Source organism: Bubalus bubalis, chromosome 17 (genome assembly GCF_019923935.1).
Source record: "Bubalus bubalis isolate 160015118507 breed Murrah chromosome 17, NDDB_SH_1, whole genome shotgun sequence".
In the NCBI taxonomy this organism is placed as follows: Eukaryota; Metazoa; Chordata; class Mammalia; order Artiodactyla; family Bovidae; genus Bubalus; species Bubalus bubalis.
This window is the reverse complement of record NC_059173.1, coordinates 9638736-9655680: the sequence shown is the minus strand read 5'-3', so window position 1 is coordinate 9655680 and position 16945 is coordinate 9638736. Positions and strand designations below refer to the sequence as shown.

Sequence of the window (16945 nt, the reverse complement as noted above, 5' to 3'; positions counted from 1 at the left end):
CTGCATGCTGCCTGAGAAAACCCAAGACTTTCCCTAATAGATTTACCAACAGACTTAACTTCCGGTTAAATGTAAATTAATCAAAAATGTTAGAGAGGTAAATTATTAATCTCTGCCATTTAGTTATAATTATTTTTAATATACTATTGATAGACTCTCGATCACTTTCTCCTTCTCAACCAGGAGGGCCAGGAACAAAGAAAAGGACACCAAGCCAAGACGCAATGTTCTCTAAAAGGACTGTGTAACCTGGAAGGTCTTAAGCAGTGCTCACATCTAAGACAAAGGCTTCCGCAAAGCTAATCTGGATGTGGACCAAGCGCCAGAGTCTAGCATTTTAAAACCAAACCAAACAAAAAAAAAAGATCAACTGCTAGATTTCTGGGATTGACCATTTTCTAATCCTAGGCAAATAGGAAGAGCTATAAAAGGAGACATCTATCTGTCAGGGCTCTTCTAGGCCCTGAACTGCTCAGGGGAAGTAGAGTATGAACCTGGCTCAATGGTCCTTGAACATGAGGAATGTGTGTACAAGATTCATCAGCCTTTGTAACATACCACACCACTTACTGGTCAAATTCTTTCAAGTCCTTCCAAATTTAAAAGGTTAATTTGTTAAGAGTAGGAAACTGAGTAGGTAAAAAAGAAGCTATAGATTTAGTTCAAGAAAACTCTATAAAGTACCTTCTTAATATTACTGCTTCTCAGAACAACTCTGAAAACAAGCTTCAAGCCTCACCCTTTAAAATAACCATATTTATCATTCTGTTTTCACTGTAAATTAACTTCAAAGAATAGGATTTAATTGAAAAAACACTCATTTAAAAGAAATCCACATTATCACTACCTACAAAATGATACCTGATTCTGCACAGAAGTCTGGAAAGACAGTTTGCATGTCAGGGGAGAACATATTTCAGAATGTTACAGATGTGTGGCTAGCAAGCTAGCTTTTCTGTAACAGCAGAAAACAAGTCACAAACATATCAGACAATGATATATATGAGAAACAAACAACTAAAAGCTCAAAGGCTCTCTCTCTTTTTAGGGAAAACTGTAAACTTGGTCACAAGGACAATTTAACCAGTATAACCAGTAAGAGATCCTTATCATTTGGGGAAGTAGCAAAAATGATAGAAAATGATATAAGTTTACAAGTTAGGGCCACTAAGGGTTTGGGGAGCCTAGATGAACACTCAAAAAATGTCAACTATTAGGTACATTTCACAATGGAAATTTGTTTCTGATCCTGGTCTCTGGGAAAATAAAGCTTGTCCTTTATGGCCAATTTGTACTGACTCTAGTCTAGAGGCAAGAATCCCGTGGGGAGATGGCCCCGTCCCTGTAGAACAGCGTGTGGAGAGCTGCTGCCCCCACTTTGCTACAGAGTCTAATAGGGCTCTCCCCACCCTACCTGCAGCCGTGCAGTACAGACCATTCAGCTGACTGCTCTCAAAACTGAGCTTCAGATGGCTGTGCAAATCAATTTATCTGGAAAAGAACGTCACCTTCCCTCATGCCAACCTCTTCTTTTTTAGAGGCACGCTACTTTGGTATTTTCCGGTCCTACGTAATGCTCGAGGAGAGGAGAGAATGGAGTATGAAGGATACGCTGCTTGCTGTTTTGAGAGGAACCTAGTCTTTTAAAAACTGGGTCAGCAGCTTAGTAAACTTCAAATCCTTAGCAAAACCTGTAAACAGTATCATGTGTGTCCAGTTGTTGTTTAGTTGCTCAGTCGTGTCTGACTCCTTTGTGGCCCCATGGACTGTAGCCTGCCAGGCTCCTGTGTCCATGGGATTTCCTAGGCAACAATACAGGAGTGGGCTGCCATTTCCTTCTCCAGGGGATCTTCCCAACCCAGGGATTGAACTCATGTCTCCTGTGCTGGCAGGTGGATTCTTTACCACTGAGCCACCTGGGAAGCCCCAGCTCCACGGAAGCAGAGCCACCGACAGTATGGAGTGGGATTACAGAGAGCCTCAGACTACCCAGGGGCCAGAAGCTCCAAGGTTGTTCAAGCATCACCATCACCACGTCAGCTCTGAGTGCCAGGATGGAGACTAACCAGTCCCAGGTAGGTGACTGTGGTTTCCAGAGGTCTAGGTGAAACTGTCGTGCTTGGAGCTTTCCTCTGTGTTCATGAACTTAGGGGTGCCATTTATGGGAAAGGGCTCTGTCATTTAAGGACATCATCACAGAACATTTTCTCTTAATATGTAGCTAACAATCATCCAAACTGTCAATTTATACGGGACTGAAATAATTCAGTTTAGATTTTAACCAACTAACCAACCTTTATATCAAGTTTTTGTTCAGAAGTAGTAGAGGAGAAATGGCTGTTTGCTTCCTCATCAGGAAGCACTGGACTGGATGAGATTAAAGGGCTATAATCACAAAAGCAGCTGTGAGACTGACTTACTGACACTACTCTAATCATTAACAGGACCAACACTCCTTAATTTTCTACAATACATATTTTAAAGACCAATTAGGTTCTATTAAAGTCTTTCAAAATCACCTACATGCTCAATTTCAATATTGCTCTTGGTTAACAAATCAGCCCTTGGAAGGAATCAGGAGTTAATGTTAGGAAAAGTCAAATGCAGGTTAATGGCTACATTACGACTACTAACTTCTAGTCTCTATAAAACAGTTCTTACCCTTCTGCTATAATCTGGCCAAGCCCTGCTGTGACTGTGGATGGAACTTCTTCTCAACTTATTCTTTATCAACCTTCAGAAGCACTTAAGTTATCAACCACCAATCCACAAGGATACTGAAAGCACAGATACTTGAATCTGGGAAATTTAGCAGTTCGATAAACCACTTAAAAATTCTAAACACTACACTTCAGAATGCATATTTATATGCGCAGTGGGTATTCCAGTACTGAAGCAAATGATCATAGTTAATTTTTTTTTTTTAATCAGGCAATATATGGCACTACCACAAGAGACCACGCCTGTCAAGAGATCAGTCCGTCACTACACAGACTGGGCCTGGTGATTGAGACTCTTGACTTCCTACTGAGTCATTTAAAGGTCTGTATGTAAGTCTAAACGGTAACTTGATCTGCAACCTCAAGGAACTGCTTTTGAGTTCCCATACTTGGTCTATCGTAGGCACTTAAAAAAAAAAAAGGCACCCAACAACAAGTATGACAGCAAGTATGCAGAGTCATATCCCAGGCCGCAGGTGCGAGGCCTTGTACCACGGCCACAGAAGCAGAGCCCAGAACCAAGGTCACCTCCAAAGCTAATTGATCCCCTTTGTAACCGTTGCCAAAAGCCCCTGATCATCACTATCAGGCTTCCTGACTCCCAGTTAGGCAAAGATGCCCACTCCGGTAAACACCCTGTAGCGCCCCAACCTGACACCTAATGCCAGCCTTCCGGCGGGAAGCTACTTTGTCTTCAGGCTATAAAAACTGGCTATTAACTCACGAATACTGTCAACTCTCCCTGGTCTGTCCAGAGGTCTGCCTACTGTGCTCACAGTGCCCACAGTATCTCTGCTCTTTGTTCTTAATAAACTCCTTCCCTTCTGAGATGCTCTGTGTCTGGAAATTCTTTTCTGACCCGCACCTGGACAGCCTCAAATATATACAAACAAATTATATAAAATCGTAAGTACATATATTTAACGTTTCACAGATTATCACCGGCAGAAACAGCAGTCTGGCTTCAGACATGCAGTTCTGTGGGTGTGAACATGTGCAGAGACGTGTAGAGCCACCCCCACACTCAGCAGAGAGCAGTGTGTCGCCCCGCAGAAGCCCTGTGCTGTCCCTTCACGGCCACACCCTGCTCTGCGCTGAGACAGCACCGCTGCAGGCGTGCCATCCTCCGAGCTGCAGGACACGGAGCCTGGCAAGAGGAGGAGCCCTCAGACTTGGCAGTGCCTTCAAAAAGCTCTGTCCTAAGGCCTGGATTAGCCTTGTGGTTGTTGGAATGGGTTAGAGGAAGAAGTGCCACCCATACCCATATCTCTGCTTTCCAAATTCCCCACTTTAAAAAATTCTTTAGATAGTGCTGATACACATTACAACATGGATGAGCTAAAACAGCATAAAACTGACTGTAGTATTTCAACTTCCTTCCCTTCTGAAACATCAAAAGAAAGCAAAGGGTGAACAGACTTCGTGGGGCAAGGCAGTCAGATAAACTCTCATGAGATGAGTAAAGTGAACTGTGAAAACGAGAGAAGGAATGAATGAAAAAGGAGGTGAAGATGGTTACAGGGTCTTAAATCAAGAAGAGACTAAAAGTCACTTCTCTGAAATTATTTCCTCTTCTGTAAAATAAGAACAACAACAGTACCTACTTCAAAGAGCTGTTTTCAGGATTTCATGAAAAAATCCATGTAAAACACTCAGCAGCTCAATGTTAGCTATTATTACCCTGTATATAATGATATAGACGTGTATTTATATCAATACACTATTATATAGTCCTCATATTTATATATAATATGGATATATTATAGTATAAGCCCATGTATATTAACAAAGTACAGAAATTTGTACTCCATTTCTCACAGTAGCATTATTCACAACAGTCAAAATAGTGAAAACAACTAATGAATGGATAAATAAAACTGATGCATCTATAAAATTAAACAATATCTGGCCATAAAAAGGCACAGAGGAGTACTGATGTATGGTACAACATGGATGAACCTTGAAAACAGTATGCTAAGTGAAAGAGACAAAAAAGGTCATACATGATGTCATTTCTGCAAAATGTCTGTAAGAGACACATTCACTGAAACACAAAGTAGACCAGGGTATATCTGGGGCTGGGGTGGGGAACGGGGCAGTGACTGCTAATGGGTGTGGGTTTTGGAGGGTGGGTGTTAAAATGCTCTAAAGTGGTGGCTGCCCAACTCTGAACATACTAAAAACGACTGAATTGTACACTTCAAATATATAAATTGTATGATATGTGAATTACATCTCAAAAAAGCTGTTATTAGAAAATATCTTAAGAGTGTGGGTAAAAACTGATAACAAAACACCATCTCTGGACACCTAATAATTCATGGTAATCAGAAGTAGTATATTACTAAAACACAGAAAGTAGAGGAAGAGGACAAATTTAACCATAAATGATATTACAATTTCAACTTGTCACCCAGTAGTTACTTACCATCCATGAGAAGCCAATGGCCAGTGAGAACCCAGATGAGGACGAGCATGACAGACAGAGAGAAGGACAGTAGCTCAGCGGCAGTGAAACGTCCACAGCAACCAAAGGAGATCCTGGGAAACAGACAACACTGACTGGACTAACAGACAGTAAGTTACGTTCAGGAAGCAAACTCTCCTTTGGTTCTTCATGTTCAGAATCTGCGATGGCCAGAGTAAAATAGGAGGCAATACCGAGATACCCAGAAACCCAAAATACCCGAATTTCTTTGGAAGAAACTACAGAAAGTTCAAAAGGATTACATTTCTGCACCCATTAGATAATGTACCTTTTATCCCAGATACCAACATGGGTATTGAGAAGTTTGAAGTGATAATATCAATATTTGAAAAATTAAATACAGAGAAATTTCTAATTCTTATGAGGAAAATAAAATGAGGAAAGTCAATAATTCAATTCATTAACCAAAGGTGAATAAAATTAAGACAGTCCATCTATTTGGTTATCACTAATTCCTGGGAAAATCAGCCACCCCAAGCAACTGATTTCCTAAGAACTTATAGCATTTCCATTAGCACAGCATTTTGTTTCCATGAAGCAATAGCTTTAGGAGTTAAGGTGTGAACACTAGAATTAAACCTAAGCGGCTAGTATATATCTAGGTCATCAGAGACAAAAGGGAAAGAATGTCTGAGTCAAGCACGATTTTCATATTCTATTAACTAGAAAAGGGATAAAAAAAACTGCTCATCTTTAAATAATCTAAGCAAGGAAGCATACTGCAATGACTCTGACTTCCTAAGATTTGTTTAGATTTCCTCTGCTATGAGAAGGTGCAAAAAGAAGTATCATTTTCCAGTTTTAAAAAATCAAACATCTCATTTTCTAGTCTTCTGGCATTTTCGTGCTTCAGTCAATATCAGAAAATGTACTCTTAATATTGCTATCAAGTACGAAGAAAAAAAACATACACACTTATAAGTTTAGAGGAATCCCAAGTTCTTACTTGTTCTGAGGTGAACAAGGCCTTGTTAAATACTGGCACATCGGGAGAAGAAGAAAAGCAAAAGCTATCGTTGCAAGAACTAGAGAAAGAAAATGTATGGTTAATTTTTTTGTTGTTTAATGTTTTACTAATCATAAGAAAAATGGCATGACTTACAGAAATAATTATTGCCTACAATACTTTCCTCCACAAGTGCATACAATAATATTAATTAACTAGAGAAAAGAACAGTGTCTTTCTTTAGCAGCACATAGATAACCACTTTGCACTCCTGGTTTGAGGTAGGGGTAGCACTGGCAGGTTTTCTCTTTCTCATCTATCTCAACAAGAAACGATAAACGGCAGGCCAGAGTATGATCTAACAAGGCTAGCATTTTTAAAATTAATTTATTTTAATTGGAGGCTAATTACAATATTGAAGGCTAGCATTTTAATGTTTTACATTGATACATGTCCACCATCAATCATCATGAAAACTGATCAGCTAGCTGACAGTCAAATTACTGTGATTAGCTCTCAGTGTTCCTATCTGCAGAAACATGCATGGGTAAGGGTTGCCAACGACGACTCTACCAAACTGGACCTTCTGGTAACTTATCAGACAAGGAGTCAAAGCCAAAGCAATTCTGCTCTGGTGCCACAAAGTTCTTGAGTTTTTAAACCCTAGCCTTTCATCCAGACTGAGTTGGCGAGTCGGAACTGATGACAGAGGTATCAGGTGGTTCAGGGAGGGGTGGGGAGGAGGGCGGAAAGGCAGACTTGGGGACAAAGAAGACTTAGGAAGAAAAACTTGCAAAAGAGTGATGTATAAATCTTAATTTTTGAATGGTGATTTTTAAAAACGTTAAAAAATTTCCTTTTAAGCTTAAGACTAGATAGCAGAACTCATTTACCTGCTGTACATATTGTAAAAACTACTTGAACTGAGTCAAAGAAGAAGAACATTACTAGGAGAGAGACAGATGCTCCAATCGGAAGGAACAGGGCCTGGGTAGAGTCAATGGTCTGGATGCCTGAAAGAGAAAGGAGCATAGTAACAGCTTACGTTAACAGGCTCTGCGCCCATGGACTGAAATACATTAACTCATCAAGGTGCAGACAGCTCTAGGGATTAGTACATACGATACAGAACACCAAGGCCCTCCGATTCTTTCCTAGGAAGCGCGACTATGTACTCCCTGCTGTCCCCGTAGTGCCTTCACTATAGCAGGTGCCCGTATGCTATGCTCTTCCAGTGATCCAAGATCACTGTTTCATGCCAAATTCACCTTCTCCAGGAGAACCCCTTACTAACTTCACCCACTGTTGCCCATCTTGGCTCGTCTTTCTCTCTAGTCTATTTGTACATGGAGGTCAAAATGACTTCACCACTGGTGCTTACTCTGACCTACTGACAGCAGATGCTGGTTCAGAAGGGACTCTGAGGCTATGGTAAAGGTCCATTAGAAAAAGCACCTGCTCGAGGTATAGGGTGGAAAGTGGTATTTGCTGTCTTAGCACTTTATTAACACCTTGGGGGTATTCTGGCCACACTGCCTATGCGACAGCTTGAGTACTAACTCTCTTTGCAACTTTCAAAATACCTAATAAATGTCAAGTGAATGGTGAAAGAAAAGTGAAAGTGAAGTCGCTCAGTCGTGTCCAACTCTTTGCCACCCCATGGACAGTAGCCTGCACCAAGCTCCTCCATCCATGGGATTTTCTAGGCAAGAGTACTGGAGTGAGTTGCCATTTCTTTCTCCAGGGAATCTTCCAGACCCAGGGATTGAACCCAGGTCTCCCGCATTGTAGATAGACACTTTACCATCTGAGCCACCAGGGAAGTCCTGGTGAATCGTAGGTACCCAGTATCAATCTCTTAATATTATCAAGTCTCCTTATTTCTAAATTAGTACCTTCTATAACAAGCATTACCAACTTTCTAGTACAATTCACGTACCATAAAATTTACCAGTATTAAGTAATTCAGTATTTTTTTGGTAAGTTTATCAAGTGTGAAGCTACCCAGGTGGCACTAGTGGTAAAGAATCCACCTGCAAATGCAGGAGACATAAGAGACCGCGGTTTGATTCCTGGGTCCGGAAGGTCCCCTGGAGGAGGAAACAGTAACCCACTCCAGTATTCTTGCCAGGAGAATCCCACTGACGGAGGAGCCTGGTGGGCTACAGTCCATAAGGTCACAAAGAGCTGGACACGACTGAAGTGACTTAGCGTGCACCAACTGTGAAAGGTTCACTATAATCTAGTTTTAGAATATCCTCATCTCAAGAAGATCCCTCACGCCAGTTAACTGTTAATTCTCCTTCCCATCTCTTGACCCAGGAAACCACTAGTCTATTTTCTGTCTCTATTTGTCTTTTTGGAAATTTCATATAATTGGATTCTTAAAATACGTAGTTTTCCATCTGGCCTTTTTTACTTAACAATGTTTTGAGGTGCATCTATGTTGGAGCATGTTTCAGTAATTCATTCTTTTTAATACTGAATAGTATTCCATTGTGTGGACATAGTGTATGCTGTTATCCCATTAACTAGTTTACTGATCTTTGAGTTGCTTCTACTTTTTGGCTATTATGAATAATGCTGCTGAACACTTGCCATATAGCATACTTATGTTTCTTCAAAGTAAACATCCTTTAAAATCTGAACTACCAGAGGAGATACAACAGTTCTACAAGTACTACAAGTAGCTATCTTTAAGAGTCACTAAATGAATTTATGATCAACACCTACAAAATTATCAGTCTCACCAAAGGACTTAAATGAAGCTACAAGCAGACAGATACCCATCTATCTTGCTTGTCTTTAAGAAAATAAAGAATCTTGGCTGCAAGCTTTGAGGCACAGTTAAAAGGAATTCACAAGAAATCTGTAGCTCAGATTCAGAACATAAAACTTAAATTATACCATACAGATTCAACTGTATTATTATATCAACTGTAATCCTTAAACCCAGTAAATTATCAATTGGGGTTATAGAAAGAATCAAATTAAGACCACTACATGTAGACAGTTAATTGTCAAAAAATGCCTTACTATTATTGGTGCTGTTGCCATTGAAAGACCCAGAAGAACTGTTACTGTCTTTCTCTTTATCTTGGTTTTCAAAGTCCATATTAAGGGACCTGTGGGGAAAATTGTATAGGTAAGTTTTAGTTTCAAGAAAGAAGTAGATCAGAAAAGTCAGTAATGAGACATAGTTTTAAATGTTAAAGCACTAGGGAAGAAAGGAAGATTTCTTTTGAACAGCTCTGCAAAGTTCTTCATGCTAGTTCAAGAGTTTTCCTGACGCATAAAAAAGCATTCCACTGTGGCTGGATATTCCAGCCATATCTCTGCACATCTTTAATTACTTCCGTATGAGGAATACCTAGAAGGAGAAATACTGGGTCAAAAGGCAAGCACAATTTTGAAACTTTTACATACCACACAACTGCTTCCAAAAAGGGTGGACAATTTACTCTCAGAGCAGTGCATGAGAGTGAGAGTCAATTCCTAGGCAGGTGGATAAGAAGTCTGGGGTCCCCGAGGAGGAGAAAAGGGTCTGGGGCCCTTAAGGAGGAGACAGGGGTCTGGAGTTCTCAAGGAGGAGAAAAGGACAAACATTTTTTTTTTTCTTTAAGCCCAGAGCTGATGATTGCACAACAAAACAACTCATCTTGCTCAAGGATGTGTTTTCCCTTAAATTCTGCACCAATGACTATATAACAACAACATATCTTGCTCAAGAATTTGTTTCTCCTTAACTCATCTTGTTATTTTAAAACTTGTATACTGTGAGAGTGGGTTTGGTAAGACCTTTCTATTGTCAGTTCTAATCTTGTTAACTTAAGATGTATGCTGTAGGAGTAGGTCTGGTAGAAAGTATGTAAGGCCTTGCTAAGACTACGGACGGGGCACTCTCCGTCCCCCTTCTGAGGTCTGTGTCAGATTTCTCTGTCCCTTTTTCACTTTAATAAAACTCTGCTACACAAAAGGTCTTCAGTGATCAAGCCCGGTTCCTGGTCCCAAAGCTAAATCTTCTTCGGAGATCACAAATTCGACATCGTACACCATGAGCTATCAAGAGCACTTGTTTCTCTTCACCGAATCAGCTCTCCCTCAACAGCAACATGTACTGAGTTACTGCTGTATCCGAGCGTGTTTTAGGTACTGGAGAGAAACAAGTAGAGAGAAAAAAAGGCTCTCATGGATTTTATATTTGAGGACCGGGGAGACTGACAATAAATAAGAAAAATTAAATACTGTATATGGTATGTTAATGGTAACAGCTAAGGAAAAAGGCAGGAAATGGAGAGGGTAGATATGAAATTTTAAATGGGGCATGCAGGGCTCATCGGTACTATTTCTGAGTCAAGACCTGAAGAAAGTAGACACATTCAATCTGGGGGACTAAAAATGCTGTGCATGTCCTAATTTAGAATCCTTTAACCACTAAACAATTTTATGTACTGACCTTGACCATTTCTTTCTCTTTGTTTGAACCATTCAAGTCCTTAGCTCATTTTCTACTGCCGCCTTCATTTCAAGTGTCTGTGTGTCCAAAACAACTTCCTGTGATGGTGGAAATGCCCTGTAGCCTGTACTGACCTATTTGGTAGACATGAGCCCATTAACACTTGAAACGTGCGAGTGCAACTGAAGGACTGAATTCTGCATTCCATTTCATTTTAATTAATCTAAATTTAAATAATTTGAGAGCTAAAATGATAAAACTTGGGACAAAATCTTTGTGACCTTGAATTTGGCAGTGGATTCTTACCTATGACACCAAAAAACACAACTGAAAAATTGATAAATTGGACTTCAACAAAATTAAAAACCTTGTGAGCACCAAGGAACACTTTAAAAAAAAAAAAAAAGACAACCGCAAAAGATGGGATAAAATATGTGCTCTCATGTATCTGAGAACGTTCAGAATATAGAAAGAACTCCTCCAATTCAATAATAGACAACCCAAATAAAAAGTGGGCAGTGAATAATCTCTCACCAAAGAAGATAAGCAAATGGCCAGTGAGAACATGAAAAGTTCTTTAACAACACTAGTCATCAGGGAAATATAAGTCAAAATCACAATGAGGTACCACTCAATTAGGAGGGCTGTGACCAAAGCGTCAGATAACCACCAAGGGTCAGCGAGGCTGTGCGGCATCACACACTGCAGGCAGGGCTGTCAACTGCTGCAGCCTTTGCGGAAAACACTGTGGCATTTTCAGTTCCTTTAGTGAGTGCAGGCCACTCAGGCTACCTGTTTCTCTTGAGGGACCTTGGGCATAGATTGTGATTTTTAGATACATCAAAAAACTTATCCATTTCATCTAAGTCATCAAATTTATTGGCATAAAGTTGTTTACGGTCATCCCTTATTAGCCTTTTAATATCTGTGCACTCTAGTAGTATCACCTCTTGTCCCCGATATTAAGTCTGTGTCTTCTTTTTATCCCAAAGTTAGTCTGGCTAGAGGGGTACCAACTTTATTGATTTTTTTTTTAATCAGCTTTTAGTTTCAGCCATTTTTCTCCACAGAGAAAATCTATTTGATTTACTTTGGCTTTGATCTTTATTCTTTCCTTCTGTCTACTGAATACAGTTTCATTTGCTCCATTTTCCTGGTTTAGTCAGAAATGGTAAAAGGTTTAAATCATTGATAACTTTTTCTTTATTCTAATCCAGGTATGTGGAGCTACAATTCCCTTTGCTTTCGCAGCAGTCCATAAATTTGGTATGTTTTCAACTTTAATTCAAAATATTTTCCAATTCCTTCTTGATGTCTTGTTTGATACATGCAAGAGTGTTACTTTTTGTTTCCAAACATCTGGATTTCTCCAGAGCTTTCTCTGCTCAATCCAGTTGTGATTTGTTACGAACCAAATGTTTGGGTCCCAGACAAGATTCATTTGTGGAAGCCCTAACCCTCAATGTGGTGGATGGTATTTGGTGATGGTGCCTTTGGGAGGTAATTTTCCTAAGGTCTTGAGGGTGGGGCCCTCCCAATAGAAGTGTATCCTTCTAACAGATCTCTCTCCTCCCCTCACTCCTTGTTTCCCTCTCTCCCTTCCAGGGCAACCATACGCCCAAGAAAGACCATGCACATGAGCGCCTTGTAAGAAGGTGTCCATCTGCAAGCAGGGAGACACGGCTCACCAGAACCCAACTGTGGTGGCACTCTGGCCTTGGATTTCCACCCTCCAGAACTATGGGAAAAATTTCTGTTGTTTAAGTTGCCCAGTCTGTGGTATTTTGTTATGGCAACCCCAGCTGACTAACAGAGATCAGCGTTCATCCTTTGTATGCCTTGAATCCTTTTACTGAGACTTTTTTTTAATGTCCCCAAACACATCCTATCCTGGTAAATATTTCACATATACTTGAGGAACATGTGTATTATTACACTGCTGAAGTGTTCAATAAATGCCAGCTTGACCTGGTTGAGAACATTGCTTAAGTGACTATAACCTTACTGATTTTCTGCCGACTTGGTTCTTTCGATTATTGAGAGAGAGGTACTGGAATCTTTATCTACATCTGTGCATTTGTTTTATTCTTCCTTGAAGTTGTATCAGCTTTTGCTTCATGTATTTTGAAAATTTCCTGTTAGATGCATAAACATTAGGGATTATTATGTCTTGTTGCTTAACTGACCCCTTGTATCATTATGAAAGAAGGGTTTCTGTCTGTGGTAATATTACCTGCTCTCAAAGTTGCTTGGTCTGACATCAGTATAGCCACTCCAGCTTTCTTTTGATGAGTATAAGTTTTATCTTTTCCCAACCTTTTACCCTAAATCCTTTTTATGGCTTTATAGTGTACTTTCTGTAAGTATCATGTAATTGGATCTTACTTTTTTATGCACTCTACCAACACTTGTCTTCTAATTGGGGTTTTTAGGCCAATTTCATTTAATGTGATTTTTGTTATGATTAGGTTGGAGACTATGTTTTTTGTTGTTGCTCCCCTGTACCTGCCTTCTTTTGGATTAACACAGTATTTTTTTAATGACTCTGTTTTATTTCCTTTGTTGTCTTATTAGCTATAACTCTTTGTTCTTTTATTTTAGTGGCTGTTGTAAAGTTTATAGTGTACATCTCTAATCAACACAGTTTACCTTCAAGTTATATGGCAGTAGTTCATTTATAGTATTAAAACCTGACAACAGTTTACGTTTATTTCCCTCTCAACCCTTGTACTATTATTACCGTGCATTTTATTTTTACATGTCATATTATGAACTCCATGTTATATTATTATTTTTGTTTATATAATCCATTATCTTTTATAAGGAATTTTAAATAAGGGGAAAAAAATCTTTTGTATTTATCACTGTAGTCAATTTTTCTTTTTTTTTTTTTGGCCTTGCCCTGTCAAACATTATCATTGGTCACTATCACACAAAACAGAAGTCTGGCTAAATGAGGCTGTGAGGATCCATATATTTGCTCAAACATGAAGATACATGTATTCCAGCTTTCTAAAACAAGATCCGTGGACCTAGGTTTAACAGATCCCGGGCTACTGTGACTGAGGTCCAGTAATGGCTACCCACACTGCACAGCTGCCATTTCACAAATTGCTCTTCATTCAATAGTACGCCAAGGATATATTTCCACATCAATACATACAACTCCTTTACATTAAAAAAAAAAAAAAAATAGGGACTTCCTGGTGGCACAGTGGATAAGAATCCACCTGCCAATGCAGGAGACACGAATTCAATCCCTGGACCGGGAAGGTCCCACACGCCAAGGAGCAACTAAACCCGTGCGCCACAGCTACTGGGCCAGTGCTTGAGAGCCCAGGAGCTGCGACGACCGAGCCCACGCACCCTAGAACCTTGCTCCAAGGAAAAGCCACCGCAATGAGAAGCCAGCACACAGCAATCAACAGTAGCCCCCGCTTGCTGCAATGAGAGAAAGCCCTCGTAAAGCAATGAAGACCCAGCACAGCCAAAAAGAATTCTATTTAAAAAAGCCAAAATATTTCTCCTTGAGTTAACTTGATCTGATACCATTTTTGGCTCAATTCCTGCCTTACTAGGGACAAGCAGTAAGAAAAGCAACCTTTTACAGGCGGATGATACAGTTTTGATCTTGAACTGGGTGGGGTATAACCAACAACTGAATCTGCCAGATAAATAGCGTCAGAAAGAATGACAACTGATCAACATTCTTCAAATTTAAGCTGATATACAAGTACAAATCCCACTGTGCATTTTTGGGTCACTTTGATATATTGGGTTAGCCAAAAAGTTCATCTGGGTTTTCCCATAACATCTTATGGAAAAACTCTAACAAATTTTTTGCCAACCCAATAGTTTGATTCAAATACTACATCAGGAAGTAGTTTAACATTCTCTGAGTGCTTTACTAAGGTTTTATTGGGGTGGAGGTGGAGATCTAGTGATATTTGCTCTAAATGTTTTTTCAGGCTAAAACTGATTCAGCTATAAAGAATAGAACTTAAGGAAATCAACTTACCAGATTGAATTACAGGGGATTTTCTGGGAAAGTCCTGGGCCCATAAGAACTTCCACTGCTTGCTCGGGACAAGGGGAAATGTGGGCTTATAGTTAGGCTGTTTTAGGTTCCTAGGTTGTGATAAAAATGCAAATGTGCCGTGAGAACTGTTAAGACAAAGAGGCCTATATTCAGCCAGCCATACAGTACATGTCTGGACCACTGCCCACGTTTATCAAGAGATCAATATTCAGAAATAAGCAGTTGAAGAACTAATAACGCACTGATTTCTCTAGATACTATAAAGTGTAACGTTAGATCACAGTAAGCTAGCAATCTAGACCACAATTTTCTGCTACTGGTTTTGTCTCCTCAATTTTGGCAAAACTGCTTTTGCTGAAATCTAATTTCATGAAATGCCACCAGGTTATATTGAAGAGTACTATAATTCAGTCAACAAACAATCAATGTCTGTTATGAAATGCTATGCAATACAACGTTGCATCCTCCTTCTGAGGGTCTTTGGGATAAACCTATGTCTGATCTTAAAAGCAAGAATAACTGCAATTCACCTACACAATTTGGTTCTTTTATTCAGGACATTGTAAAGTTTTAAATATCTTTCATTCTTCTGAAAGTTGGCTGCTAGAAAGCTTACTGTGTATCTGTGGACCACCAGGAGGGGTGTTGGCCACTATGGTATGTATTTTTAGACTTATTTTTGGCTCTACTTTGTCTCCACCCATACCTTTTCTTTGGCCCCATTCTAATTTACCTTATCTCATCACAGCTTTTAAAACTTAATGGTCTGAAATACTTTTGAACAGGGCAGAGTGAAAATAAACAATTGACAATTGCAGGAAGCAAAAGGGAGCTGAGAACACATTTACTGAAAAGTTTTACTTGTTCACCTGTTTGAATTCTGATAATGGAATACAATTATGAATACTGGAGAAGAAAGGCAAAATGGAATTTTTTATTTTAGTATTTTAAGACTACCATGTTTTTTGATCATTCTAATATTGGAAGGAAGTACAATGAAAGGGAGCATTCACTTGGTCAAGGTAAACACTATATGGTGGAACTTTGCTGTAAGCTAAATGTGTGTTCCCAGAAAAATTATAGAGTGGTTTCTATAAAGGGAACCTTGAAAAAGGAACTGATGAGGCTGTTATATATATCAAGGAACTTGTCCATATGCATTACAATGTACATAACCATTCCCCACACTATCCGATGAATTCAGATTTCTATAAATGTTTTCTTAAGATAGGACAGGATATGAGATGGCAAAAGAACAATTCAAAAGATAAACACATCACACATCAGTGTGTGATAAATACATCATGACATGTGTTTAGTCACTCAGTCGTATCCAACTCTTTGCAACCCCATGGACTGCAGCAAGCCAGGCTACCCTGTCCATCACTAATTCCCAGAGCTTACTCAAACTCATGTCCATTGAATCGGTGATGCCATCCAACCATCTCTTCCTCTGTCATCCCCTTCTCCCACCTTCAATCTTTCCCAGCATCAGGGTTTTTTCCAATGAGTCAGTTCTTCGCATCAGGTGGCCAATGTATTAGAGCTTCAGCTTCAGTATCAGTCCTTCCAATGAATATTAAGGACTGATTTCCTTTAGGATTGACTGGTTTGATCTCTTTGCAGTCCAAGGGACTCTCCAGAGTCTTCTCTAACACCACAGTTCAAAAGCATCAATTCTTCGGCGCTCAGCTTTCTTTTTATAGTCCAAGTGTCACATCCATACACAACTACTGGAAAAACCATAGCCTTGACTAGACGGACCTTTGTTGGCAAAGTAATGTCTCTGCTTTTTAATATGCTGTCTATGATCATTACTTTTCTTCCAAGGAGCAAGCGTTTTTTAATTTCATGGCTGCAGTCACCATCTGCAGTGATTTGGGAGCCCCCCAAAATAAAGTCTGCCACTGTTTCCACTGTTTCCTCATCTATTTGCCATGAAGTGATGGGACTGGATGCCATGATCTTAGTTTTCTGAATGTTTAGCTTTAAGCCAACTTTTTCACTCTCCTCTTTCACTCAAGAGGCTCTTTAGTTCTTCTTCGCTTTCTGCCATAAGGGTAGTGTCATCTGCATATCTGAGGTTTATTGATATTTCTCCCAGCAATCTTGATTCCTGCTTGTGCTTCTTCCAGCCCAGCATTTTGCATGATGTACTCTGCCTATGAGTTAAATAAGCAGGCTGCCAATATCCAACACCTTGACTTACGACTTTCCCTATTTGGAACCAGTCTGTTGTTCCATGTCCAGTTCTAACTGTTGCTTCTCACCTGCATACAGATTTCACAGGAGGCAG

General features: G+C 39.7%; 1 protein-coding gene across 4 annotated transcripts in view; it reads right to left on the bottom strand.

The window, feature by feature from the left end:
• Positions 1-16945, bottom strand: part of SPPL3 (signal peptide peptidase like 3) — a 98941-nt gene that overhangs the window by 5983 nt on the left and 76013 nt on the right. For 3 of the 4 annotated variants that reach the window (XM_025267491.2, XM_025267495.2, XM_025267490.1), the window contains 4 exons: positions 9191-9279; positions 7048-7167; positions 6155-6233; positions 5149-5261 (listed from right to left, as the gene is read on the bottom strand). In XM_025267491.2, coding sequence (XP_025123276.1) covers positions 5149-5261; positions 6155-6233; positions 7048-7167; positions 9191-9279 — 401 coding nt within the window. Of the gene's footprint in view, positions 1-5148; positions 5262-6154; positions 6234-7047; positions 7168-9190; positions 9280-10610; positions 10664-16945 lie in introns of those variants that run through there. The other variant, XM_025267494.2, reaches the window with a different exon arrangement.